Here is a 27,465-nt window from a genome sequence, read left to right as displayed (position 1 = left end):
ATGTCTTTACAAATTCCATAATTATTTATTATGGAAACAATCATTTATTAATAAAAAAAATGACTGGATATCACTAAAATGTCAATTAAATAACCGTCCCAATTTAATAAGAACCACCTTCTAATCAGCTAAACAATAATAAAATGAGCTTATTCAAAAATTGTTTTGTGTTCTCTTTATTAAGTTGAGATAATCATTACAGATATTTCTTTTTTGGCAATATATCAAATTTTATATGGAAAATAATGACTTGTATCTGTGAAATGACTTTCAACTAAGTTACCCATTACAAAAACACCTCTCAAGGAAGTGTATTAATTCCAGATCACATGACCTGCTCCACATGATGTCATTTCCTCCTGAAGAAAAGACTGGCCAGACTCCAAGGCTTTCTGAGTTATTTAATATAAAGTAGTGTGTGAGTCAAGTGTGGATTTATGGCATGTCAACAGGTTTACTATAATATCTTTATAAATAACTTTCAATTTTACTCAATTGTATAAATAATATTTAGAAGAATCTTTCTGTAAAAATGCCATGTGGTGTTTAGTTCTAGGCGTCCATGTTGAATTTAGGTCTGAAAACAGCAAAAATGTCAACTATGATACCTGCCAACTATGTTACAAACAGTCCCGCAATTATATATTGACCCATTTGCTGTTATTTTCACACCTTTTAAACATTACAGTATTCCAGATATTTTTTTCTAGCCCCCTTGCTGAGATATTTCCACTCTTTTTCCCTCTTTTCTTGTATCAGGTACACTGGTTGGTGGGTTTTTTTTTAATTCAAAAAAAATGTTCCTCCAAAATGAAAAGACCTGAGATTTTTCTGCATTCAGCATCTTGGCTTCCTCCCTCACATGATCCAACGAAACCTGTAGATTTTCCTTGAGCTGAATGTATTCAAACTTCAGTGCACATCTGAGCCCCACGCAGCTTTATAGTAATGACTAATAGTCCCTCATGTCCACGGAGGAAATCATATGTGAAGGATTGATGACATCACTGTCTGTGAAGGAGGCTCACGTTTCTACGTCGCAGGTCTTGATGCGGAGGGAAGAATGAAGAAAAATCTTAAATGGTCGTCATGGCAACAGGAGTCAGGTGTGCCTGCACGTGTGCGATTGTCTGTGCGCGCAGTTTGACATTCATGCGCGCAGGCAATCGTGTATTTTGTAGAAAAAAAAAAAAAGGCACGATGAGGGATGTGTTGAACATATAAAGCAGTGTTTTGCAGGAAATCCTCTGCGCCACCATCACCAGTGTGGTAAAATGGCGCAAAAACTGCCTTAAAGGCGCAACAGCCTGCGTTAAAGCTGAGAGGAAGAAGTGTGCGCAGAATGGTGTGCAGAGATGCGCCAACACTCACTCACCCACTCACCCTCCCCTCCGTGGACATGAAGGCGTTTTAATGTGCTCGTGAAGGGTTTGCGTGGGGGAGGGGACCCCTGCGCATCACTGAGTGTGTGTGGATGGCGTGGGCTTCTCTCCTCCTGAAGCGCGCAGCATCATCATCATCATCACCGCCGCCCGGCTCAACAGCAACAGCATCACCATCCTCATCCTCCTCCTTCATCCTCATCATCACCACCATCAGCTGAAGAGGGGACGCTCGCATCGCAGGGTCTCGAGGTGAGATTTCCTATTTTTACGCGTGGGTTAATTAGCTGTAGTGGCTGCTTTTTCCTCTTTTTTGTTGCTGTTGGAAGCGTTAAGACATCAGGAGCAGGAGACGATGGGCGTGTTCTGCAACCGTTTGCTCTGCACAGATCGATTTTTGTGAATTGGATTTATCATCTAATCCAAGTCGTGACAAATTGCTGCCATCGCGGATTTTTCCAAGAATGAGCGCATATGTCGGGGTGAGAGGCGATGAGATAATCGGCTAATATCGGGCACAGATTTGTATTTAAACCAAGCCGAATTGTTCCACTGTGTAAATTGGCCTGATTGGAGGAGGCGGTTTTTTCTTAAAATCAGTCAAGACAGTTCTGGCTGCACGGAAAGCTTAAATTTGCACATTTTAAAGCAGACTCTCGTTGCTGTTTGCTGCTTGTGAAATGCACCAAATCCTGCAAGGAGCTAAAAAAAAAAAAAAAAAAAAAAAAGCAACACAGTGCATATTTTATGCTGGAAACGGGCCGAATGTTGGGCCTGCGGGGAGATTTTTGGGGGGATTTCTCTGGCTGCCGTTGATGCGATGCTATCAGGTGTCCAGATTATTCATCACGACTCTGCTGCTGATAGAAATCTCCCCAACGCTTTAATAAGCTGCATGTGCTGTGAGCCGGCCAAGTGGTAAACTGGGGCTGATTGATTTTTGAATAGGAGAGGATTAAAAAAAAAAGCAAAATTAGAGACCAGGGAGCAAAATCCCATCCATCCTCCTCCTCATCCTCTTCCTCGGGCCTTCCTCCTCTCCCTCTCCTCCATCCTCTGTCAGAGCTGTGTGTTGCAGCCTGTGTGAGCTGCAGAGAGGCTGTCAACTTGACAACGGCGAGGAAATGAGAAAAGTGGCCTCAAAGCTTTTGTTTGCCTCAGACTAGTGTTTGCATTTTTAGTTTCTTTGTAAAACAAGGCATGGAAATGAATGAATGGGGATTAATATAGAGTAGAGGCTGTTTACCTGTTGCATGAAGTATCTATCTATCTATCTATCTATCTATCTATCTATCTATCTATCTATCTATCTATCTATCTATCTATCTATCTATCTATCTATCTATCTATCTATCTATCTATCTATCTATCTATCTATCTATCTATCTATCTATCTAGAAAAGGGGCAGGGGAATCGAGGAAACACTATCAGAAATAAATAAATGCAAGAAATGGATGAAACGCCACAGACAGGATAATTCAGAGTAACATAATATGATGATAACAAAGTGCAGAAATATATAGAAAAATGAGTCAAACCTATGAGAACAAGACTGAAAACGTTATTAAAATATATAAATGTTTAATCAGAATAACATGGGAAGCATTTACACTCCATTCTTCGCTGTTTTATTTACATTATTTTTTAGCTGTAGCCTATTGCTTTATTTGAATTAATCAAAGGACGTTTTGTTTTTTCTATTCACTTCTTCTTTGTTTGCTACCTAATCGACTGACAGCAAGCTTGTTATTTAACCAGAATGTAATTCTCTTTACTCAATATTGACTCGGAGCTGTGTTGTTTACATTATGCAAACATTGTCAGGTGATTTCAATTTTTCTTGCTAACAGGCTGTTTTCACCGACGATATTTTAACATGCAGTAGGAAATGCTCACAAAACAAGATTAACGATGGCTGAATTCCATTTAGCTGCTGAAGTTTCAGCCTTCTGTAGACTCGCTGTCATACCTTAATGAGAAACGTATCTGTACTTATTAGAGCAGAGCAGACATTGATCTTCTTAGTGGCAGCTGTATGTCTCTAACTGTGGAAAGACTGTGAAAAAAAACAGTTTGCAAGAAAATGAAGGTGTCGATTAGGTCCTCACAGTATGTTGTTTCAGCATCGATGTTATGTGTGCATATGGGCAGATTAACAGTTTTTTTGTTGTTTTTACTGCTTGATACAGAAAGAAAATTTGCAGGGTTCTCATTTTCCATGACAGATTTTCAAGTAAAGTTTGTCTGATTTAAGATTTCTTGAATGCACTGAGCTTTTTTTTAAAACTTTGTTCACAAGACACAGAGTTTGCTAACATACAGTCTCCACATGTGTGCAGCAAAATGAATGAGGAACAGCTGAGAAACACTGAAAATGAATATTTAATTAAAAAAAGAAGTGCAGTGTGAGTTGTATGGAAGTATTTTAGCTACTTAAAGGGTAATATTGACCACAAACAGAGACTCTGTTGGAAGTGTTTTCAATAATTACAACTATATGACGCGAACGCAGTGAATTGATTTGACCATTTACTGTAACTCTGTACCAAAAACTCAAGTAGTCTGATGAAATTCCTGTAATTTTTTTTCATGTCGCAACATATCACATCACAGTCAAAGAAAATATCACACTGTGAGTTTTTCCCGGTATTGTGCAGCTCTAGTGTTGATGAAGCTCAGTGTGTTTACACCCACACTGCTCTGAGAGTCTAACCAGATGGAAAAAGTGAAATCACCTGTGCAGGTAGATGGGTCTATATATAATTGAGGGACTTTTGAAGTCCATTTGATATATCTTGCATATGTTTTTTATCAAAAGTTGGAAAAAAAAGTAATGTTTTTTTATGTTCATTATGATCACATCTTTACAAATTTCATAATTATTTATTATGGAAGCAATCACTTATTAATAAAAATGAGTGGATATCACTAAAATGTCAACTAAATAACCATCCGAATTTAACAACCACCTTCTAATTAGCTAAACAATAATAAAATGAGCTTTTTCAAAAATTCTTTCGATTGTGTTCTTTTAATTAAGTTGAGATAATAAGGACAGATTTTTTTTTTGGCAATATATCAGATTTTATATGGAAAATAAGAAATTATATCACTTTCAACTAAGTTACCCAGATCACATGACCTGCTCCACATGATGTCATTTCCTCCTGAAGAAAAGACTGGCCAGACTCCAAGGCTTTCTGAGTTATTTAATATAAAGTAGTTTGTGAGTCAAGTGTGGATTTATGGCATGTCAACAGGTTTACTACAATATCTTCATAAATAACTTTCAATTTCAATTTTACTCAATTGTATAAATAATACTTAGAAGAATCTTTCTGTAAAAATACCATGTGGTGATTGGTTATAGGCAGCCATGTTGATTTTAGGCCTGAAAGCAGCAAAAATGTCAGCTATGATACCTGTCAACTATGATACAAAAAGTCCCGCAATTAGATATGGACCTAGATGATAGTTGTTAATGAGTTTTAAAATAAACCACTTGTGTTGCTTACCGTCTCGTCTTGGCTTCAAACACTGCTGATATTGTGATATTGTTTGACACAGGCGTCTATGCTTGTTGTTGTTAGGGCTGGGCATTGCAGGCCTGTAAGTGCTTCGCTCTTAGATATTATTAGGTTAGCGTCCTACAGTTTAGCCTCTCTGACCAGGCCTGGTAGGGCTCCTTTGATCTGTGCCAGGAAATCTGCTCATCATGCTGACAGTGAAGAATCAGCTGCCCTGTGACTGGCAAAGATGTGTTAGAAATAGATACAGGACACCTTGGTGGATGTTTTTGGATATTATATTGGCCCTTACCTGTACTTATTACACAGAGAAGAGTTTGTTTTCAGTGGTGTAATTGAACTAAAACTGTTATTTTATGCTGTAAATGTGTGATATTATTGTATTGTGTCGTTTATGTGTTTGATATATCTTGTATTATTTGGATTTTTGTAGCTCATGCATTCAAAAAGATTTATCTTCTTCCTCTGTACACTCGAGCAACAAATGTAACATTGCCACAGCAGAAATATATTTATATTTCACTGCTTTTACTCCAAAAAATATTAGAATAAATTCAAATATATTGAAAAGATTGCAGGATTCTCCATGAGAATTATATAATGGGAATGTAGAGAGGACTTTAACCCTCCTGTTGTCCTCATTTACAGGCACCAAAAAATATTGTTTCCTTGTCTGAAAAAAATCCAAAAACTCTGCAAAAAAATTCCCCAAATTTCTGAAAATTTGCAAAACCTTCAAGAAGAAAACTCCAATAATTCCTTAAAAGTTTCCCTTAAAAGTTTGATTTTAAAAAATCCCCCAAATTTGGCAAGAAAATTCTTGTAAATATCTTCAAAAAAAAAAGAGTAAAAATCTTCCAAAGAAATCCTAAAAATATCTAAAGTGATTACATATATATCAGTAAAACTTCCAATATTGTCTTAAGAACATTCACATAAAAATCAACCAAAATCCAGCGAATTTTGCTGGATTTTGGTTGATTTTTATGTGAATGTTCTTAAGAAACATTTTTAACATTTCTTTTTTTCCCCACCAAAAATGTTCAAAGATTTCTCAAAAATGTTGAAAATGTGGACATCAGAAGTTTCACTGTGAAAATATTTTTTCCCCGACATTTTCAAACTTTAAAACGGGTCAATTTTGACCCGCAGGACGACACGAGGGTTTAAAGCAGCACTGGAAGATGCCGCCTCAGAGATTCTGACCCGTGACCTCAGTGTTTTATAAAATCCTGTCTCTGGCCCTGTGCACGCCGCATATCTTTCAAACATTTTGAAGCTCCATCAGGTCCATTATTACCTGTCAGACGTGGTTTTTGAAGCAGGAGTGAAGGCGAACATTGCAGCGACTTCTCATCATTATCTGTCTGTTGTTTCACTGCACCACAAATTCAAAGTGACGTGCTGCTTTATTGCACGCCGACTCAAGTCCCAGCGCCTTAATGCAGCAGCATATGAACGTGGGCATCGCCTACGAACTGAACATGTTGGCACTGTAAAATGTTATTCGAACAATGTTTTTCATTTGTAAATTGGACATTTATTTCCCAGCTTCTTTTTCCCAATTTCAAGCCCAATTTGTTTTGGCACACGGCACCTCTAAATCGGCTTAAAACATTTACCACTTTGTGTGATTTATTAGTTTTCTTCAGTAAACTTGATATTTATTCTCTTAAGCTGCTCTAGAATTTGCATTGTAATGTAAAATTCTGTGAGCAGCCTTTAAATTACACGATGAAGAGATGTTTGTTTGGGCGGTTACACAGTGAAGACCTCATAGTGAGTGATTTTATTTTGTTGCACACTAGTGTCTGATCTGTTTGAGTCACGGTCACATACTAGAGCTCTTCGCTGTGAACCGAGGCCCTCTTGGCATTTCTGCACCAAGACACATCCATTAGACATCGCTCAGCGTTCAGGGTTTGATGTCTCGGCCTGTAATTACTGCTCCGGCCCGAGTGTGACTCAGCAGAGAACACATGCTGGCTGGATATGGACATGCAACAGGTGTAATCTAGAAGTGCAGCATTAAAGGCTGGTTAAGTGCTTTTGCGAGCAGACTGAAAAAGAGAATGTGTCTGAACGTTAATAGACATGGATTGATAATGAACAATAGAGCCCCTGGGTGCAGAGATGAAGTGATCTTCATGTTGCATCGCTTACTTTGCATCTTTTTTGTAGTGTTTTCTCTCTGTGACCAACTTTCCAACTAAATATGTCATCTCAAGCAGCCATTTCTGACCATTGGGTGCCCTTATGCTTAGGGTGACCATATTTTGACTACCGAAAACAAAGACACTTGGCCCGGCAATGAGATACGCTTCTCAGAAGTTACTCAACATGTTTCATTATGGCAAGTTTCAAAAATAACAAATGAAATAATGATAGAACTAATGTCTCATCTGTATTACAAAATAAATAAATAATGCCATAGTGCCGGGCAATTTAATGGCAAAATTCAAACCGGGACATTTTCATCACTTTCTAAAAATACAACCAGGACGGGCAGGACAGGATGTGAAAACAGGACATGTCCTGGGAAAACAGGACGCTTGGTCACCCTACTTATGATTCTCTATCCATAGTAAAAGATCACCAGAAATGCCACTTGGTGCCTTTTAACTTGCCATCAAATGATCCTTTTCCTACCAAATTCATCCTACCACATGCCTAAAAACCTACTTAACCCTCCTGTTGTCCTCATTTACGGGAACTAAAAAATATTGTTTCCTTGTCTGATAAAATCCAAAAATCCAGCAAAAAATTTGCAAAAGCTTCAGAAAATTCCAATAATTCCTTAAAAGTTTCCCTTAGAAGTTTTATTTTAAAAAAAATCCCCGAAATTTGGCAAGAAAATTCTTGTAAATATTTTCAAAAAATGAGTAAAAATCTTCCAAAAAAATCCTAAAAATATCTAAAGTGATTCCATATATATCAGTAAAACTTCTAATATTTTCTTTAAGAACATTCACAAAATAATCAACCAAAATCCAGTGAAATTTGCTGGATTTTGGTTGATTTTTTTTGTGAATGTTCTTAAGAAACTTTTTTAACATTTCTTTTTTTACACCAAAAAATGTTTCCCAAAAATGTTGAAAATGTGGACATCAGAAGTTTTGCTGTGAAAACATATTTTTTTCCACATTTTCAAACTTTAAAACGGATCAATTTTGACCCGCAGGACGACACGAGGGTTTAAACAACACGATCCATTTAAATCTCTATTTTCTCCTCAGACATAAGAAGAGCCAGTTGTCAGTGAAGTGAGTTGGGAGTCTGAAGGCCTGGCGCCTCAAGTGGCCTCTCAGATAAACCTCTGACCTCCTTTTGCTTCTTCGGAACCTCTATAAAAATGGAGGACGGCTACCAAAACCGGACTGCCTTCATAAAAGGTGCCAAAGACATTGCCAAAGAAGTCAAGCGGCAAGCCAGCAAGAAGGTGGGCCGCTCGGTGGACCGCATGAGCGACGAGTACAGCAAGCGTTCCTACAGCCGCTTCGAAGAGGATGACGATGATGACTACCCCATGCAGGGGAGCCAGGACGGAGGATACTACCGTGGAGACAGCCAGGCGGCCAACGACGACGAGGGCGGCCACAGCGACTCCACCGAGGGCCACGACGAGGACGATGAGATCTACGAGGGCGAGTACCAGGGGATTCCCAGGGCGGATTCGGGCAAAGGTAGTCTGGCCGGAGGTCCAGGATCGGTGAGGGCCGGAGCTCAGCAGTTCCGAGACGTCGGCGTGTCCGAGGCCGAGAGGAGGAAGGACCAGGAGGAGCTGGCTCAGCAGTATGAGACCATTTTGCAGGAGTGTGGTCACGGGAAGTTCCAGTGGACCCTGTACTTTGTGCTGGGGCTGGCGCTGATGGCTGACGGCGTGGAGATCTTCGTGGTCGGGTTTGTTCTCCCCAGCGCTGAGAAGGACATGTGTCTGTCTGAACCCAACAAAAGCATGCTAGGTAAGACTCTTCTACAGCTCTTAGTCTCCTCCCTCTGTTGCACCTGTCATGTTTTGACACTTTTATGATACATTTTTACAACTTTTTGCTTTTAGAAGGCCACATTTAGTCAAACTCAAGTTATGTTTGGACCTTGTTAACATGTCCACATGGTGTTTTTAGTATATTTGAAGACATATCACGAGTGAAACTAACAGTCAGAGCCTTGACTTGAAACTGCAGTGTGTTGATGACATGCTCAAAAACACGTTTTCAGACTTCCTGGGTTTCATACCAACCTAAGGAACCAATCCAGTCAACTTGCTGGGTGGGACTTTCGGTATTACTGTTGGTCTTCAGCATCGGTTTCTGGTGGGAACATGTATGGTTGAATTGCTCCAATGTTGCGTCTTGCCAACATGTATTAATGTAGAATAGTCCTAGAGTGGGTGAGCTGGTGTGCTCGAGCTGTCATGATTACAAAAAGAGGAAGAGACTTTATAGATCTGTGCAATCTGAAGGAAGCAAGTGTAGTGTAGTTACATTTAAGCCATTTTACAAAAGGAAATGCTAATTTTCATTCAAAAACTCCTAAATATGTATCTTAGAGATGAGTTTTTACGGGTTCAATGAAAGACCGAAGAGGGATTTTAAAGAATAATACTGTTTGTAATCCATATTATTCGCGTTGTAAACAAATCTCTACAGTATTGGCTATGCATCCAAGACCTGATGCACCTTATTCCTCTCTACCGCAGACTTTCATTGTTGTCCAAGAACTATTTAAAACACTTAAATGAGTCACACTGTTGCTGTTGGCGACACACTCGTTCGTGACATGAACTTGGGCGCTGAAATTTATTTTGAATCATTCCCACGTACACCATCCTGGAGCTACTTAAGCAGGGATGCATATTTACATTGTGTTTTTTTTAACCACTAGTGGCAACATGGAACAAGAAGGTTTTCATTTTGTTTGCTTGCTTTTGTTTGAGGACAAACATTCACAGGAGTGTTGCAATATGCACTACTGGCGCTGCTTTCAGGTTACTAGACTCATCCACTGGGTGGTAATGCACTAAGAAGCCTAGTCCCCAGTAAGTGCGCTATTTACTCCTGTAAATGTGTATGACTTTGTCCTTAAACAATGATAACTATTCACACTGTTGCTTTTTAGTCATGTACAATTGTCTTGTTAAGTCTTAATCTCCATTGGGAACTTTCATTGTTTGACATGTGCTATATAATTAACATTGACATGACTTTAGAAGATATAAAACTACAGGTTTTTTTTTACATTTTCTGGGAGGATCTGAAGTCAAAAGGAACTGAGAGATGAGCTAATTTTGTTGTTTAACTGAGACTTGATAAAAAAGAAAGAACAAGAATTAGACCAGTCATTGACGATTTACTCAAAATGTCAAAATGGATTTAGGTGATCTCACTGAACTACTGCGCACGTCCTAGCTCTTAGAAGAATTGTTGAGGAGGTATTAAACCACAAGAAAGAAGCAACACTGGTTTTCATTGATTTCAAGAAGGCTTTTGACTCAATTGACAGAAATAAAATGTTTCAAATTCTACTGGCATGGAATCCCTCCTCCTATTGTTGAAGCAAAAAAAGTTATGTATGTGAACACTTCTGCGGTAGTCAAGACTCCTGAGGGCAACACAGATCTCCTCTCAATAGAGTATTCAAGGCATCAGTGGAATCCATCTTACTCTATAGATCTGACTCCTGGTCATTATCGAAGACACTCTCAAAAAGAATTGATGGGACCTTTACCAGAATCTAAGGATGGTACAAAACATCACCTACTAGCCCTGGCTGGACATGTGGTGAGACACAAGGAAGCAGCTGGTCGAGTATTGCTATGGAAACCTGATGCTGTCAGAAGGGGTGGGTCTAGCACAACACTAAGGAAGTTGCTAGAGGAAGAAACTGGTCTGGAAGGCAAAGAACTTTTGACTGCAATGCTGGACAGAGGGAGCTGGATGAAGAACTTCATTCATGTCACCGATTCCGTCGGATGCAATTGACTGGCTGACTGATAAAAAAGAAATTACTGTATCTATATATCCGTCATCAAAACCATTTACCTGTTTTGAGTCGACTGCTGTCAGCAGCACAAAGCCTGTAATCTCACCTTAGAGGCTCAGCAGAAAATAAGAGAGGCGACATGAACTCACATCTGTCACAATACACAAAGAGTTCTGTAGTAAAACAGACAAACAAGCAAGCAAAATACGACACATTTGTTTCTTGTTTTTCTCTGTCCTCAGGTCTGATTGTGTATTTTGGGATGATGGTCGGGGCTTTCCTCTGGGGCGCTCTGGCCGACCGGATAGGACGTCGACAGTCTCTCCTCATCTCTCTCTCTATCAACAGCATCTTCTCCTTCTTCTCGTCCTTCGTCCAGGGTTACAGCACCTTTCTGTTCTGCCGTCTGCTCTCGGGCGTTGGGTAAATGTGAAAGCGATTTTCACCACCGACTCTGATCTGATTTGTTTGTTGCTGCACTGTAACGCTGGTTATTTTTGGACTAGTGTCACAGTACAATCCAGCAAGGTTGAGGGAAACACAAGTCACCTCAAAAATCACTTAAACTGAGCTTAACTTAGTTATACAACAGTTTTAATGTAGTTACACAAATATTTTATTTCAAAAATGATCATTATTATACAAAAATTACTTGTTTTCTTACATTCTAGTACATTTTAAAAGCTTGTTTTTCACCAACACACATAACTATAATGTTGTATTTCCCCTCAAAAATTGTAATCTTTAGGCTGACTGCATAATTTTAAGTTTAACAACAATAGGAAAGGATTATTATACGTTTAGTTTTCAAGCTTCTTCAGCAAAATGCTTGAACGCAGTTTCTGTGGTTTAGTGAACTGGTAAATTGAGAAGCTGATATTATTCCCATTTGAAGTAAAATAAAATCGCTTTCCCACTAAGTTTGCTTTGCACCTTGGTGAGCACATAAAGATATTTTAATATAGTTATATTTAAGCTTCAGTGAGCAAATGAAACAACCAGGGCAGTGAATTAAAGGTCTTTGGACTCCAACTGCAAACAGTTGTAGCTTCATATACAGTGATTTGAGGTTTATTGGCTTCCTGTTGATATGATAAAGTTTATTAGCACTTTTAAGAATCTATATGTAAAGTGTATATAGTATTTAGTGGTATTTAGCATTTGCTTTGCAGTAAACAATCGTGCAGTAATCTTGACAACAGTAGTAATTCACCCCTGGGCTCACTTGTTTTCTGTGTTTTGCAGAATCGGTGGCTCAATCCCCATTGTGTTCTCCTACTACTCTGAATTTCTATCCCAAGAGAAGCGCGGTGAACACCTCAGCTGGCTCTGCATGTTCTGGATGATTGGGGGAATATACGCATCCGCTATGGCCTGGGCTATAATCCCACATTATGGTGAGGGCAGTTATCCAACTACTGGCAGTACAACGTTGTAACCACCTCTGCATTGTCAAAACCAGATGGGTCAATATAGAATTGCAGGACTTTTTGGAACATGATTGACAGGTATCATAGTTGACATTTTTGCTGTTTTCAGGCCTAAAATCAACATGGCCGCCTATAACCAAACACCACATGGCATTTTTACACAAAGATTCTTTTAAATATTATATATACAATTGAGTAAAATTGAAATTGAAAGTTATTTATAAAGATATTGTAGTAAACCTGTTGACATGCCATAAATCCACACTTGACTCACACACTACTTTATATTAAATAACTCAGAAAGCCTTGGAGTCTGGCCAGTCTTTTCTTCAGGAGGAAATGACATCATGTGGAGCAGGTCATGTGATCTGGAATTAACACACTTCCTTGAGAGGTGTTTTTGTAATGGGGAACTTAGTGGAAAGTGATTTCTGGGACACAGATACAATTTGTTATTTTCCATATAAAATTTGATGTATTGCCAAAAAAAGAAACATCTGTCATGATTATCTCAACTTAATAAAAAGAGCACAATTGAAACAGTTTTTGAATAAACTCATTTTTTTAATGTTTAGCTGATTAGAAGGTGGTTGTTATTAAATTTGGATGGTTATTTAGTTGACATTTTAGTAATATCCAGTCATTTTTTTAATAATAAGTGATTGTCTTCATAATAAATACTTATGGAATTTGTAAAGACATGATCATAATGAACATAAAAAACATTATTTTTAAACTTTTCATAAAAATGTATGCAAGATATATCCCATGGACTTCAGAAGTCCCTCAGTTATATATTGACCCAGACGATTGTCCTAATTTTTACTTACTTTAAGGCAAGGCACCTACCCAGAGACAGAAACACTGAGGCTGACCTCTGACTCCCCTCGAGGGAGGAAGAAATAAGAGCACGGGTCTTACAGTGTTATGTGACATTAATATATTTAATGACATCGAGCGTTGACCTGTTCTGTTATTGACTTGACTACAGTGATGGCTGTTGGCTGTAAGTCCTCAGATATGTGTGAGCTCATTTCTTTGTGTTGGATTGTTTTCTTCCTCTCAGGATGGAGTTTCCAGATGGGCTCGGCGTATCAGTTCCATAGCTGGCGTGTGTTTGTTTTAGTCTGCGCATTTCCTTCTGTTGCAGCCATCGCTGCCCTCAACGCCATGCCAGAGAGCCCACGCTTCTACTTAGAGGTTAGCAGATGTTTGTTGACAGAGTCCCCGTCTGACAGTGTTGGCTGCTTTTACTCATATCTGACTCATTACTAACATAATGCTAACACAAGTTAAATGTGAATTGTCTTGAATGAAGATCATTTTTTATTCAAAGCTAGTCACGTATAATGAAGAAAGATGCAAACAGTGTGACCTTCACCTTTCTTCAAATAGAATGGCAAACATGACGAAGGCTGGATGATTCTGAAACAAGTTCACGACACGAACATGCGAGCCAAAGGATACCCAGAGAGGGTGTTTACGGTCAGTATCTTACCAACCCAGATATCTCAACTGGTTGTTCTAAGCTGCACAGCGATCATCACCTTGGATCGCCAATGAAAAAGAGACAAATGGGACTTTCACTTGCAAAAATGTAACTAAAGTAGTCAGATGCTTAGAAATAGTTTTCCCTTTGCTTGGAAATATTTATTCTTACTATAGCTAGGCTACAAATAACATTATGTAACAGGGTATTAACATGCAAACAATTCAAATCTTGAAAAACCATCCTATAACAAACAAAAAAAGATGTGGTTAAAGGTACAACCTGTATCTTTTTTCAACAATTTTGTCTTGTTATCATCGTTTTCATCAGGCTTTAGATTGACACTGTATGTTAAACAAGTTTTTGTTTTTGTTTTTTTGCTTCTGGCACGGGCTGCACAGTGGAGTAGTGGTTAGCACTTTCGCCTTGCAGCAAGAAGATCCCTGGTTCGCGTCCCGGCTTTCCCGGGATCTTTCTGCATGGAGTTTGCATGTTCTCCCTGTGCATGCGTGGGTTTTCTCCGGGTACTCCGGCTTCCTCCCACAGTCCAAAAATATGCTGAGGTTAATTGATTATTCTAAATTGCCCGTAGGTGTGAATGTGTGAGTGATTGTTTGTCTATATATGTAGCCCTGCGACAGACTGGCGATCTGTCCAGGGTGTCCCCTGCCTTCACCTGAGTCAGCTGGGATAGGCTCCAGCCCCCCCCCCGCGACCCTAATGAGGATTAAGGGGTGTATAGATAATGGATGGATGGATGCTTCTGGCACATTTTTACTCACTGTGTTCTCATTTTTCATTGCAATAAACACCAAGAACAGAAGCAAAGAGAACAAAAAGAGAACAAAAAGATGTCTTGTGTGCAGTATGACACAGTTATAATGCCATAAATCATTAAAAAAAAGAAAAGCAGAATTTCTTTGATTATTTGACATATTTATTAAGTTCCCAGGAAATTCTAATACTGGTACGAATGTCGACGACATGCTGTATTTTTAAATAGTTTCCTCGCTTATCTCCTATCTGCTCTGTGTAAACACTGCCTGCAGTTCAGCCGAAAAGTCCCGGAATTTTTGTCATGAGATTGTTGGTCACTGGTCCAGAATCTGGTCAGAGCAAATAGTTTTTTTGTGGGACTTTTTTTATAAAGAGACATGTAGAAAAATGATTTTTAAGAGCTGTCCTGATTTTAGATTTGGGTAATTATTCAGGGAGAACAGAAAGTCACAGATGATTTGCTCAACAGTTGTTAGAAAGTAGAAAATCCAAAGATTTTTTCTGTTTTTACGCTTTCTAACAACTCCAAATGGTGTAATTTTAGCGATTTTCTAAATGATTTTCTGCCTCTCAAACATGCTGGTGGGTTTTAGAGTTCAGATGCTTAAATACTTACCTCTGACTTTGCTATTCCTCTCTCCATGAGGAGATTTAGGGAAACTTTTACAGAAAAGCTGCTTAATAATTAAGAATTTTTAGCTGAAGTCGTGCCTCTGGATGACTTCTGTCTCTTTGATCCAAGGTCACCACAATCAAGACTGTGAAGCAGATGGATGAGCTGGTGGACACCGGCACCGACACTCCAGTCTGGCAACGCTACAGACTCAAGATTATGAGCCTCTCTCAACAGGTGAGTGAAAAACTCTTGGAGATAAAGAATACTTTACATATAATGGTTATTTAACCTGAAAAACTGATGCTGTGTGGGCTCATGTGGGGATTTGTTGGTGTAGTTTGTTGTTGTCTGCAGGCATTTCTGAACTAAAAGCTATAACTAAGTGCCTTTAATCAAGTTTTAAAGCGTGGAGTTAAAAGGCCCCTGAGTTCTCAGTTTACCTAAACCTGCTGTTTTACAGTTATAATACTTGAATGTTTTACAGCTCAGGCCTCAGTGGAGCTGGCACTAGTGGAAACTAATGACGTGGATGGAAGCATAGCTGCTTAAGTGTAGCTAAAATATTATGTATCCTTCTTCTTATTAATTATATCTTCTTCTTGACATGTTTTTGGTTTTATCGGTGAATTGCATTGAAAATAAATTAGTTGCTTCACGTTTTTAATTTCTCCTCTCAATTTTAATTTGGTCCCATCGATTCTCGCTTTGCGGGAAAATATTGTGCTTTTTTTCCCCCTAAGTACCTTATTCTTGTTTTGTTTTCTTTTTTTGGGATGTGTGACTGAATCCATGACAGTGATTATGTGGTTATATTTAACTGCCATCTGTTCAAACTGGTGTTTTTAGTGAGTTGCAAACTGTTGCAGCACCACTGCTTTGGGCGGAAAACTTTACCAGCTCCGTGCCTGATTTTAATTTGCATTCTGCCCACGTTCTGCTACATGCACGCACGCCTACACCCTCCATCTTCTTCTGAATTTGCTTCTGGTTTACCACCTGCTTAATGCCGACTGTAAAAAAAAAAAAAAAAGGTCTTGACAATAAGAGTTCAGGCACTAAAGATATGTTTTTATGTGGAAGCTGTGAAGAGTCCAAGCCTGGCTGCTTTCATACTGTGGTTATCTTCTCTTCATAAAATTTATTCCAACTCTACAAGATGCATCAGACATCAAATGAGAGCATGTGGCACAATCAGACAAATCTAAGCAGGAAGTTTCAGGGCCTTAAAGTCCGTCTCTTCATCTAAAATTGTTTTCTTTGTCATTCACATGCTGCAGATACGGAACAACATTCTTGCCTGCTTCAGCCCAGAATATAAACGGACGACCTTCATGCTCATGGCTGTTTGGTTTACGATGTCTTTCAGGTAAACTAAAGGCTCAGAGAACTTCAGATGTTGCCATCCTGTACGCTCACTTTTCGGTTTTATTTCATCTGTCTTTTCTCCCATGACTTTGCAGCTACTACGGTCTGACGGTGTGGTTCCCAGACATGATCAAGTACATCCAGAAGCAGGAATATGAGTCTCGCACAAAGACCTTGACCAAGGAACAAGTGGGGCACGTCACCTTTAACTTCACCCTGGAAAACCAAGTGCATCGCCAAGGGCACTTTTTCAATGTCAAGTGAGCTATTTCTGTTTCAGGAATTTGTTATTGTCACATTCAATATAGAATACTGTATAAAACTGAGAGTATTTCCTGTTCACAGGTTCCTCAACCTGAAGATGAAGTCCATGGTGTTTGAGGACTCTGTGTTCGAGGAGTGCTACTTTGAGGACATCACCTCCACACACACCTTCTTCAGAAACTGCACCTTCATTGCAAGTTTGTTTTACAACACAGGTAAACATGACTTTGTCATTTACTGTGTGTTCAGTAGTGATGTGCAGTGAGGAGGCGGCATGACGGAGAAGTTTTACTAAACCTGCTGCTTGCTCCAGGTTTGCTGTATGTCTTGAATTTGTTCGTATTTGTTTGCACTCAGGTTTCTTAACCCTTTAAAGGGAACTCAATGACGTACTTTGAAATTCAAAATTTAAATTCTAGAGTGTTATTGGAGGACATAAGACTTTTTTACTTTTGTGTCATTTTTCTCAATTTTTAATTTTCATGTTGAACTTCAAGGTAACCGAAGTTAACACATATGGTTCCTTAGTGCTAAAAACAAAACATTCCAAGAAATGTATACATCATCACTTTGTGTGAGTTTCTTCAAATAACCGTGGTTAGTTTTGACGTTTCGACCACAAATATGGAAGAGGACCGAGCCGCAAGTCCATCTTTTTCCAACTTCGGAGAAACGAGAAAGCTTGATACGTTCCAGGCCTCTGCTGATTGGTCAAATGTCATGATGTAGTGTGTTATAAAGTACAGTGAACTTTGCTGATTGGCTGCGTGAAAACCACATGCTTCTCGACCTCACTGAGAGGCGGGAGCAATGACATATTCAATGTGTGCGGAAGTTACCAAATATTATGGCCCAATGAAAGGTTAATGAATATGTAGCATATGAACATAATATCAACTGAAATTTTCAAGGTAGAAAAACTAAGTTTTGACACAGAGTTCCTCAAGATAGAGTAAAATGCATATATACAGTATGACCTTTTTAAAAAAAAAAAATAAATTTAGTCTGAGGATGCTGTATACTTTCACTAATTTGCAATTAACCCTCTGAACCTCAAACCCGCTGGTGGGTGTGGAAGGCATGTTATCTTTAAAAAGGACCAAATTTCACCATTAATCAGAGCCAGAAACTGTGAAAACAGAGTGAATTGTCAGAGTTTCAGGTTTTCAACAGTCCTTTAACTATTTAACACTTAGCTAAATCTAAGCTTCAATTCATGACATTTCATCAAAACCACTTCATTCTACATGTCTTGTTTGAAAATTTGCCAAAAACGCACCATTTGCTTCATACAGATTTTGTCAAAGATTAAAAGTTATGCACTGCTCAGCGCAACTGAAAAGCCATAATTGACTCAGCAGTGACAAACAGTGATGTAACGAAACTTCAGTCTGTGCTCTCACCCAGCAGGATAGGAGACAGATATGGAAGAAAACAAAAAATGTAAGTCATAAAGAATCCACGGTATGTATAGTTGCTATATTTTCCAATCGAAAATTGTAACACCTGTGGGCACTTGGTAAAATGTTGTAAATGTAGATTCCAGATTTTGTCGAGTTTAGTACAATAAATAGTCCAATAAATCCTGAGAAGTAAACAATGAGTCTACAGTCAGTAAAAATGTCAAGACAAGAGCAAAAAAGCTATAGAAGGTCCTTGCCACCAGAAAACCTCCGATCCTTCAACAGCTGCTTTGTTGATCATTTAGCCTTGAACGTAACAATATTTGTTTTATCCTGCAGTCTGGAAACATTGAAAATAGAAAACGGCGAAAGCAGCAAATCCTCACATTTGAGACTTGATAAATCATTGACCAAATGTAAATTTCTTTGTTGCTGTTGATCAATCATTCTTCGTCTCTTTCAGCAGCTCAGCAAAGACATAAATCATTCGGGATGACATCTGAATTTTGAATGGATTCGTTTTGACCTAAAGTGCAAATAGAGGAAAAACAAGGCTCTGTGTTCAGCAGGTCTGCAACCATAGAAACAATCTCTCGCTGGTAACCCTGGGTTACGCTGCAGCAGATCTGTTACCGCGGCAACGTAAACAAATCCAGCCTCTACTCTCTGAGAGCACACGATGGGGGGAAACAACAGATCATGATTAAGGCGAAAGCAGATGTCAGAATGTGTCGGATCAGCACCAGAGAGCTTCAGCTTTTCTGTATGTTGAAGCAGAATCAGTTCAAACTCCATGTGGTGGTTTGAAAGTCGCTGCAGTAACTGAGCTGCGTGTGGTTTTGATCTGAACTGGGCGCTTTAAATCAACATGTCACATCCAGCCCTGGGAAACACGGCAGAGGAACTAAAAAAGAATCACTGTGAAAGATTTATTGATTTTCAGCAGCAGCTCGAGTCTCCGTCTTCTCATCCCTGAAGCCAGTGATGCATTCCTTTCTGTCTGTGTCATTGGCGCATCTAAAACTTTATGATCATTCAGCACTTTTATGCCTGACTCCCTTTAAATCAAACCGTTATTGGGATGGGAGCAGTTTCAGTGGTGCCATCAGAAAATATCATGTTTGTGCAGGCTGCAGGTTTATGCAGAGAATAAACATAAAATAGACAGTATATTTTAATTAGCTTTCAGTTGTACTGGATGCTGTTTTTATGTTTGCCAAAAAGGAATCTTGATTGAAAACAGACGCTGGCAAAGGACTGGTTGTGTGGTGGCTGCTGTAATGCTCTGGCTTCCTTTGCTAAGAGATGATTTAATCTTTTCTTCCCCTGTTTGAGGAAAAGCTAATGAGAGGATGAAGGTTATATTTTTTAATAAACTAATCCTACTCAAAGACTTATGGCTGTAAATGATAACTAATATATGTTTTTTTGCAGATTATCTTCAATAATTTCTTTTTTTCTTACCATGAAAACATGCAGTAGAGGTGAAATCGTGTTTTCCAGCTCTGACAAGTGTCTGCTGTCAGTCACTTCCTCAAGATTCCACAGATCTCTGGATTTTAGATTCGGTAAAACAAAGCAGTAAAGCCCTTTTCTCCCGTCTTTTCTCTTCCTCTCCTCAGATCTGTTCAAATACAGGTTCGTCAACTGTAAACTGGTCAACAGCACGTTCCTCCACAACAAAGAAGGCTGCATGCTGGACTTCAGCGACGACTTCAACAATGCCTACATGATATACTTCGTCAACTTTCTTGGCACGTTGGCAGTGTTGCCTGGCAACATCGTGTCGGCTCTATTGATGGATAAGATCGGGCGTTTAAGGATGCTGGGTGGGTAAAGCTGATCAGTGCAGATGATTCACTTGTCACCATCGAGGCTGTTTTAATCTGACGTCTCTCTCCACCCAGCCGGATCCAGTGTCATATCTTGCGTCAGCTGCTTCTTCCTGATGTTCGGCAACAGCGAGTCGGGGATGATCGCCCTCCTGTGTCTGTTCGGAGGCATCAGCATCGCCTCGTGGAACGCCCTGGATGTGATCACAGTGGAGCTCTATCCGTCGGATAAAAGGTAACAGGAGAGCAGCTGTTTTCTCTGCTGCAGCACAGAGGAGGTTCTGTTTTCTGGTGGAGAGGATGAAGTTCATGTTGTCCCCCCACAGATCTGGGTCATCAGTGGTTCAATTACAACATGAGATTTTATTAGTTCTGTGATTTTCTTTTATTGTTTTTCAGTGTTTTATTGTATTTATTCATTTTATCCATATTTTATGTAACCTTTTGAAACCCAAGCAGTTTTTAATCTTGCTTTTTTTGCTCACTGTTGGTTTGTTTTTCACTGCAACATAAAATCCTGCACCTCTATGGAAGGAGCACAACCACGGCTAGAAGCAGAGAGAACTCAAAAGTGCATAATGATACTGTTATAATGCCATAAATCATAATTGAAAAACAAAATCTTTGCATTTCTTTAGATTTTTTATTTTGCAAAGTTTTTAAAAAATGGAATCAACATGTGCAACATTTTTCAAAGTGCCCACAGTTGTTACCAAAACTGGAAAAAAAAAGATTTTACTACTTACATTTTTAATTTATTTACATACTTGTGTATTATCTGTTCTGTGGAGCCAGCAGTTAAGCCGAGAAGTGTCTGAATTTTTGTCATATGACTTTTGGAAACAACTGAGTCTCTATAGGTTTAATGGTTGCACTGAGGAATGCAGATGTTTTTGGTTTTTGACACAATCTGGTTAAAGCATATTAGAAAATATTATTTTTGCTATATTTTTACAGGACACATACAGAATAAATGACTGTATTAAAATATTACGATTTTAAACTTCTATATCACAGATGAGTACTTCAAGAACCTTTTGGAAAGTTGGAAATTTGAAGATTCTTTCTGTTTTCATTGTGTTTAATGGAGCCGGTTTGGCAAATTTTTAATGATAACATCAAGATTTTTCAACTTTCAGAAATGCTATGACCACAAGCATGGATTTTGGTTTAATAACCAGTATTATAATATTATTAAGCATTTTTTCAAGGTGGCAATAGAGATTATACATATTTTTTGACATTCATGACCCTCAGAAGAAATAATTTTTTCTGTGAAATGATGATTGCAAAATTATGACCCTCTTGTCTCATAAAAATAACTTTATTGAAGCAATAAAATAATCATAAGTCAAACAGGAGAAACTGGTAATAAAAGTAAAATAAAATCCTCTAATGTCTCCTCCTGGTTTGATTATTATGATAAGTCGCAGAAGTGCTTCTTTGCAGAATTTCTTTGTAAATTCTGTGAGATTATTTTCTTTTTTGACAATTTTTAAAAAATACAGTCACAGTTTGTTTGCTGTCTTATAAATGGGTTTACTGCAAATGCAATACATGATAATTATTAGTACTAGCAGGATGATCAAGAAGAAAAAATAACTTTAAAAATGGTTTTATACCGTCCTCCTGATCTATGATTTGCTAGAGTTTAAAAGTGGAGCCATTGAGTGTCTTTCTAAACTCAATAAAGTCAATTTTTCATAGGTGAGACTCCATTTAAAATACAGAATATCAAAGCAAATAAAATGCAACTGACCACATTTTAGTGCCACAGCCCTTTGGTAAATTTCATTAGATATTTAATAAATTTCTTTAACTTTCTACAAACATGTTTTCAGTTTGTCATTAAGGGTTATCGGGCAAAGACTAATAAGAATACTATTAATTTCATCTCTTTAAAATTGAATCTACAACAGAAAAAAATGTGAAAAGACTTAAAAATTAATTTGGAATCTTGTCCTCATAAGCTTTACCTCCTATTTTTACTCATATGTTCTGCAAATTTTAACAGAAAAAGGTACAAACAGGATGAAATTCCTCATCAGTATAGTTAAAACTCCTCACTGATGTTGTGTTTGTGTGTTTTGTCGTCTTCAGGACCACGGCGTTCGGCTTCCTGAACGCTCTCTGTAAACTGGCGGCCGTGTTGGGCATCAGCATCTTCCAGTCGTTTGTGGGCATCACCAAGGCTGTGCCCATCCTGTTCGCTGCCGGCGCCCTCGCTGCCGGCAGTTTCCTCGCAACAAAGCTGCCTGAAACAAGAGGCCAAGTGTTGCAGTAAAGCAGATGACCATTAGTGAGCAGCAGAGTACAGCTGGAGCCTGTGTTTGACAACTCGAGCCCGAACATCCCCGAGAGCTTCAGCGCTGCCCGTCACACACCAACAGAGCTGACTGCCATCCCCATTGTAAGCCCAGAATCCTTTGAAATGTGGATTTGCATCATTCAAAGTCTACACAGACACACAGCGATAATAAGAGAAGAGCACACAGATGTAGAAAAACACATTTGTATCTTCAGAACACCTGATGCATCTTTATTCCATCTGCTCTGTACAAAAAAATGTGATCTTTTACAGAAGAGTTACAGGGTTCAAGTGGAAATGTGCAGTTAGGATAAAATGCCCACAGTGACACAGAAAGGTTAAATGAAGAGATGGGACTGAAAAAAAGCCGTTTCTGGGGGAATGATTTGGTCCATGTATGTGGTCAGTTTTCAGATCTGATTGCAGTGTTTTTCTTTCACGTCTGTCCTCAACCTCAGTGGCTGGCTTACAGTGCTGCTGTTTGATTTGCTGTTAATGGTGCAGTTCAGTTTCCATTCAGACGTGTTTGTCGAAAAGTTTTTTCTTTAAAAAGATCTTACCGTGAATTTCAAGATGAATATTTTCTTTTAGAAACGCCCCTGACCCCTGACCACTGCCTCCGACTGAAGCCAGACCCGCTGAGCGCTGTTATTCTCTACCAAATACTGTTCAAACATTCCACAGAGGCTGGATTTATTCAGAAACAAAGAAGTCTCGTTGCTTTTGTCCCTGAATAACTCCGGTCTTCTTCTATGTACGGTCTCAGAAGACACAGCAGGCAGACAGGTCAAGATGCATTTCACAGGATTCTCTGTTGTAAATGGGAACAGTTTGATCCAGTTCCTCAGTGTTCTACTAATGTTCTCCCTCCCAGTGTGATGATGAGTGCAACGCAGGGATGTCTGTGGGACGGATTTTGGTCAAGATGTGAGAGCAGATGGTAATGTGTAATATTTGCCTAAATTAGCCGTGTGCGTGTGTGCGTGTGTGCGTGAGTCTTATTGCATGTGTGAGGAAGAGAGTGTGTCTGATTTATTTGTTTAAACCCCATCATTTGGTGCAAATGAATGCAGCCACGTGGACCATCTTTTTCAATCGTTTATCCAACAGCAGAATGTAAAAAAAACAGCAGAGGCACATATTTTTATGATAGTTTCAATGCAGTAGCTCAGGGGTGGTAATATATCATTCATATTCTACCTACAGGACGGTCCAGCTTCATATCATGTCTACATTAATCGGCTTTGAATCTGCAGTGCGGAACTTTTGTCTCCCCCCTCTGGCAGTGAGAGTAATTACACAAACACTGTTTACGTCTGCTTGTGATTTAATTGTAGAGTTTCTGAGTTTCTCCACCATAATCCTAATTGCTGTGGCCATATTTAGCTTTGGCAAACCAATCATTGCTGGTTAAAATGCAATGCTACGCTGCAGAAACCAGATTTAAAACTTTGGTATACTGCAAAACATTTAGAGATTTATCGGCCGCTTTTGGGTTTAATCAGCATTTTCTGAACTTTTTGGGAAGACCTTGAATACAACAGATGTTAATTTATGTGTAAAAGTCCCACACTGCAGCTTTAATATTAAAACAAAAAACAAAAAGGTCAGTGTAGTTAGGTCAAGGTCCACCTACTAACTAGTGGAGTTTGCTCAGGTGTCAGCTTCTGAAAATGCCAGTAAGTGGATCTTGACTTAGCAGTCAAGCAGTTGTTTGGTTGCTATTTTCTCATGAGTTCATTATGTTCATAAGCGCAAATCAAATGGGACCAAAAGAAGAAGAAAAAACACAAATATTTGACCAGGCAGCATGGCACAAAAGTCCAATTTTTATGTTAAGGGCTCCAGTTCCGTCATCCTTTCTCGCCAGACAGAGTGAAAATGTCACTGTGCTTCTGCTCTGTGGTCTTTAATGGTACCTACTTAATGCTGTTGATCTAAATTGAACAGAATCCCTCACTTAAGGGAAGCTGATCACGTACAGTATCATCATCTATACGTATCGCTGTACTTCAGTATCATTTTTCCAAAGGTGTACATCAATATGTGTGCTGACAATCAGTGAGCGAGTACGTGAGAGTTTGATGTTTGACCTAAAAACGTCCTCTGGATCGTGCGTGTGTGTGAACATGTGTGTTTGCATTGCTATCGGCCTCCCTCCCAGAGTATATAAATATCCAGCTTAGCTTAGCATAAAGACTCAAAGGTAGGGAAAACAGCTAGCCTGCCTCAGCTGTTGCCCCCTTTATGCTAAGCTAAGCTAACCACCAGTTGACCGTAGCTTCGTATTTAGCATTTACAGGAATCAGTCTCCTCATTAAACACTTGACTGTTCTTCAGTGTTGTCAAATCTCGATTCTGAGGATCAGAGGGCTGTGCTGTGAAGTGAGATTAGCGGGTTAGCGAGGTATGTTGAGCTTAAAGTCAGAGTTTTAAACGTCAAGAAGGTGGCTGTCTTTAAACCTGCTAGGTCTCCATGGTAACTGATGCTGCACCGCTAACCTGAGTTTGGGATTTAAATCAAGTGTCTCCCTTTGACCATCTTTTCCTGACAAGTCTCCATTAGCGATACAGAATCATAGCAAGAATACGGTATATATCTGCACACCTATTGAGCCTTACGTTGGTATTACCGGTAAACAAAGCCGTGGAATTACAGCAAACAGAAACTCTGTGCATCAAGTTGCCATGGGAACTCAAAAGCCTTTATTCGATGATGAAGAAAATGCATAAATGCTTGGTTTCACACTGCTGGTGTTGCAGCTAATAGGACACTGATCTATCAGTATATACAAGAGAATATTCAATTAATAACATTCATTTCAGTTTGATTTGGTCAAAAACTGAAGTGATTTCCACGTGTCTTTCCTCGTGAGACCGCGTCAGATCTAAATGCACTTCTTCAGTATCCTGTTTTAATCTATGAAGTTTAAGAGCTCTAATGTGTAGCTGTGACAGAAGAAATAAGCAGCTGCATTGTAAGTACAGAATGGGAAAAATCAATGTCTTACAATGTTTTCTCCAGAACAACCTTTTCATCTCCACTGAAGTGGGTGGCACACGATGAGTCTATTTTGTGCAGAAGAGTCAAATAACAAAAACACCACCTTATTATGGAAGCACACAGAGAGTCTAGTAAAGCAAACCTCAGCAAACAAGACTGTTGTGACCCCCCTTATCGTTGATTGTGGTTTAAGTTTTGTTGCGCTAGGGAACTCTCAGAAAGCCCGACTTTGTTAAACTTGCTTCGTAGCACATCCCTCAGAACTTTGTGTATTCAATGAACAGATTTGTCTCGTCTTGTTCATGTTGGAAGAACTGTTTGGATGAGTTGTTTGAGTGTGTGTGTGCGCATATGCTGACTAAATCGTCCGTCACATATTTTTCTACTCTTTTCTGTTGCGATGTTTTCATCCCTGCGATGAACACAGCTCAGTTGGGGACCACGGATTATATTTACACTAAAAAGAGGAGAAGAAACCTAACGCAATATATGCAGTGTAGAATTTATTGTGTTTTTCTTCATAACAGACTTGGGTGCTCTTTTGCTGATACAGTTCAGTCTTTAGAAACGAACCCCATTCTCAGAGGTAACGTACGGTCTGCTCCTCCGCTTCGAAAATGGATCGCATCCTAAATTCACAGAAACAATTACACCCCCCTAAAAATTCTGTATTCAACCAATCGTGACGCATGTTTGTATCGTATTGTCTGACTTCTTGGACGTCCTGTATGCCAGCTGTTTTGTCCAAAAGCAAGAACTAGTGTTTTCATTGTTGTATGATGACATAGATTTGTTGCTTGCAGTGATTGTTCTTAATCAAAGTGGGTTTAAAAATTGGTGAAACTTGAGTATGTGTTCTGAAAGTAAGTTAGTGGTGACTGTGCTCCTTGTTTACCTTGGACCCAGGTAACTTTTTATTTTTTTTTTCATATAAATATATATATATAAATTTATATATATAGATAATTGCCTGACTTTCTGAGGAGGATGCTTGTAATCATGCAATTCTTCTTGTCGCAGAAGTGCAAGATAGTTATGCCCGGAAATGGGCAATACGCTTAAGTGAAAGGAGGAAAAATGTGCATAAATGATGTAGAAAAAGTACAATTTGACATGAACTCGTATGTTCACATGGGTCCGTGTAAAAGGGAGAAGTTTGAGCAATAAAGTGGAGGCTTTCCCCAAATCTAAGGAAACAAGAAGTCAAAGGGACTGCGGTTTTATCAACTCACCAAAAGAGCGCCCTCTGTCAAATTGAAGCGCCTGTCCAAAATGTAAAAGTTTACTATTTAATGTTACTATGTGTAGAATTTTCATTCTATATATATATATGAATATATACATGTATAAACTACCAAAAGGGTTGCAGGTTTGAGTTTTATCTATGGCAGTGATATGGGATGTTGGCCAAATGAACAAAGCGAACACCAGCCTGAAGATGGCGGTCTGTCAAAGGTGTGGAGGACTTTTTTATGGCATGCTTTCTGTCTACTCAAATCTTAAGAGCACACAGATCAGTCCTGAATGAATCCTGAAAAAAAAAAAAGAAAACACGGACCGAACCATGCCAGAAAACGACTCCTTCATCCGCAAAGAACTGCACGAATCCTTCACTGTTAGTTGGGACCGAAGGAGTTTCCGTTTGTGTTCTCTTTAGTTTGACTCTGACCTGTTTATTAACTGATACAAGTTCTACTCTAAATGTGAGTTCAATTCAAAATTCAATGTACTGTGTGTAGAAACTGTAGATGTTTGTACGTGCAAATATTTGGAATTTGTGGAACAAAAGATTCAAGGAAAACTATTCCAAAAAAAAAAAAGTTCAATATGACACAAAAATCTATTGTGTGTTGTCTTTGTGTTTTGTAAATGAAGACTGAAAATCTTGGTACATTCAGTATTTATTACTTCTGGATATTGAGAATATTTTAGTGATGCTGAAAAGGTGCTGTATTTATTTTATGTGAGAGTTGTTCATTATGCTGGAGTTTGCACTTTTGTGCCATTTATCCAGTTCTATGAAGAAATGATAAATCATAATGGAAATAAAACTTGAAGAAAGAAAAGAAAATGTCATGGACTGCA

At 38.9% G+C, this 27,465-nt stretch overlaps 1 protein-coding gene across 1 annotated transcript; it reads left to right on the top strand.

Annotated features, from left to right (window-relative positions):
• The first annotated feature begins 1,330 nt into the window (after positions 1-1,330).
• Positions 1,331-27,465, top strand: LOC111575036 (synaptic vesicle glycoprotein 2A-like). Its single transcript, XM_023279938.3, has 13 exons — positions 1,331-1,634; positions 8,147-8,872; positions 11,135-11,315; positions 12,138-12,289; positions 13,389-13,522; positions 13,718-13,807; positions 15,331-15,438; positions 16,482-16,570; positions 16,665-16,829; positions 16,915-17,048; positions 19,859-20,065; positions 20,144-20,303; positions 22,169-27,465. Exons 2-13 carry the CDS (start codon positions 8,263-8,265, stop codon positions 22,350-22,352), a joined length of 2,214 nt encoding a protein of 737 aa, XP_023135706.1. The 5' UTR covers positions 1,331-1,634; positions 8,147-8,262; the 3' UTR covers positions 22,353-27,465.

The sequence above is a fragment of the Amphiprion ocellaris genome, chromosome 15 (genome assembly GCF_022539595.1).
Source record: "Amphiprion ocellaris isolate individual 3 ecotype Okinawa chromosome 15, ASM2253959v1, whole genome shotgun sequence".
Classification (NCBI taxonomy): Eukaryota; Metazoa; Chordata; class Actinopteri; family Pomacentridae; genus Amphiprion; species Amphiprion ocellaris.
Note: the sequence above shows the minus strand (reverse complement) of the source record. Positions and strands in the feature narration are given on the sequence as shown.

Excerpts from the sequence above, each read along its gene's own strand:
- LOC111575036 (XM_023279938.3), top strand. The coding sequence starts at position 8,263 with ATGGAGGACGGCTACCAAAACCGGACTGCCTTCATAAAAGGTGCCAAA. Across the intron at positions 16,830-16,914 it reads GGGCACTTTTTCAATGTCAA|GTTCCTCAACCTGAAGATGA; the intron begins GTGAGCTATTTC and ends TCCTGTTCACAG. Across the intron at positions 20,304-22,168 it reads CTCTATCCGTCGGATAAAAG|GACCACGGCGTTCGGCTTCC; the intron begins GTAACAGGAGAG and ends TGTCGTCTTCAG.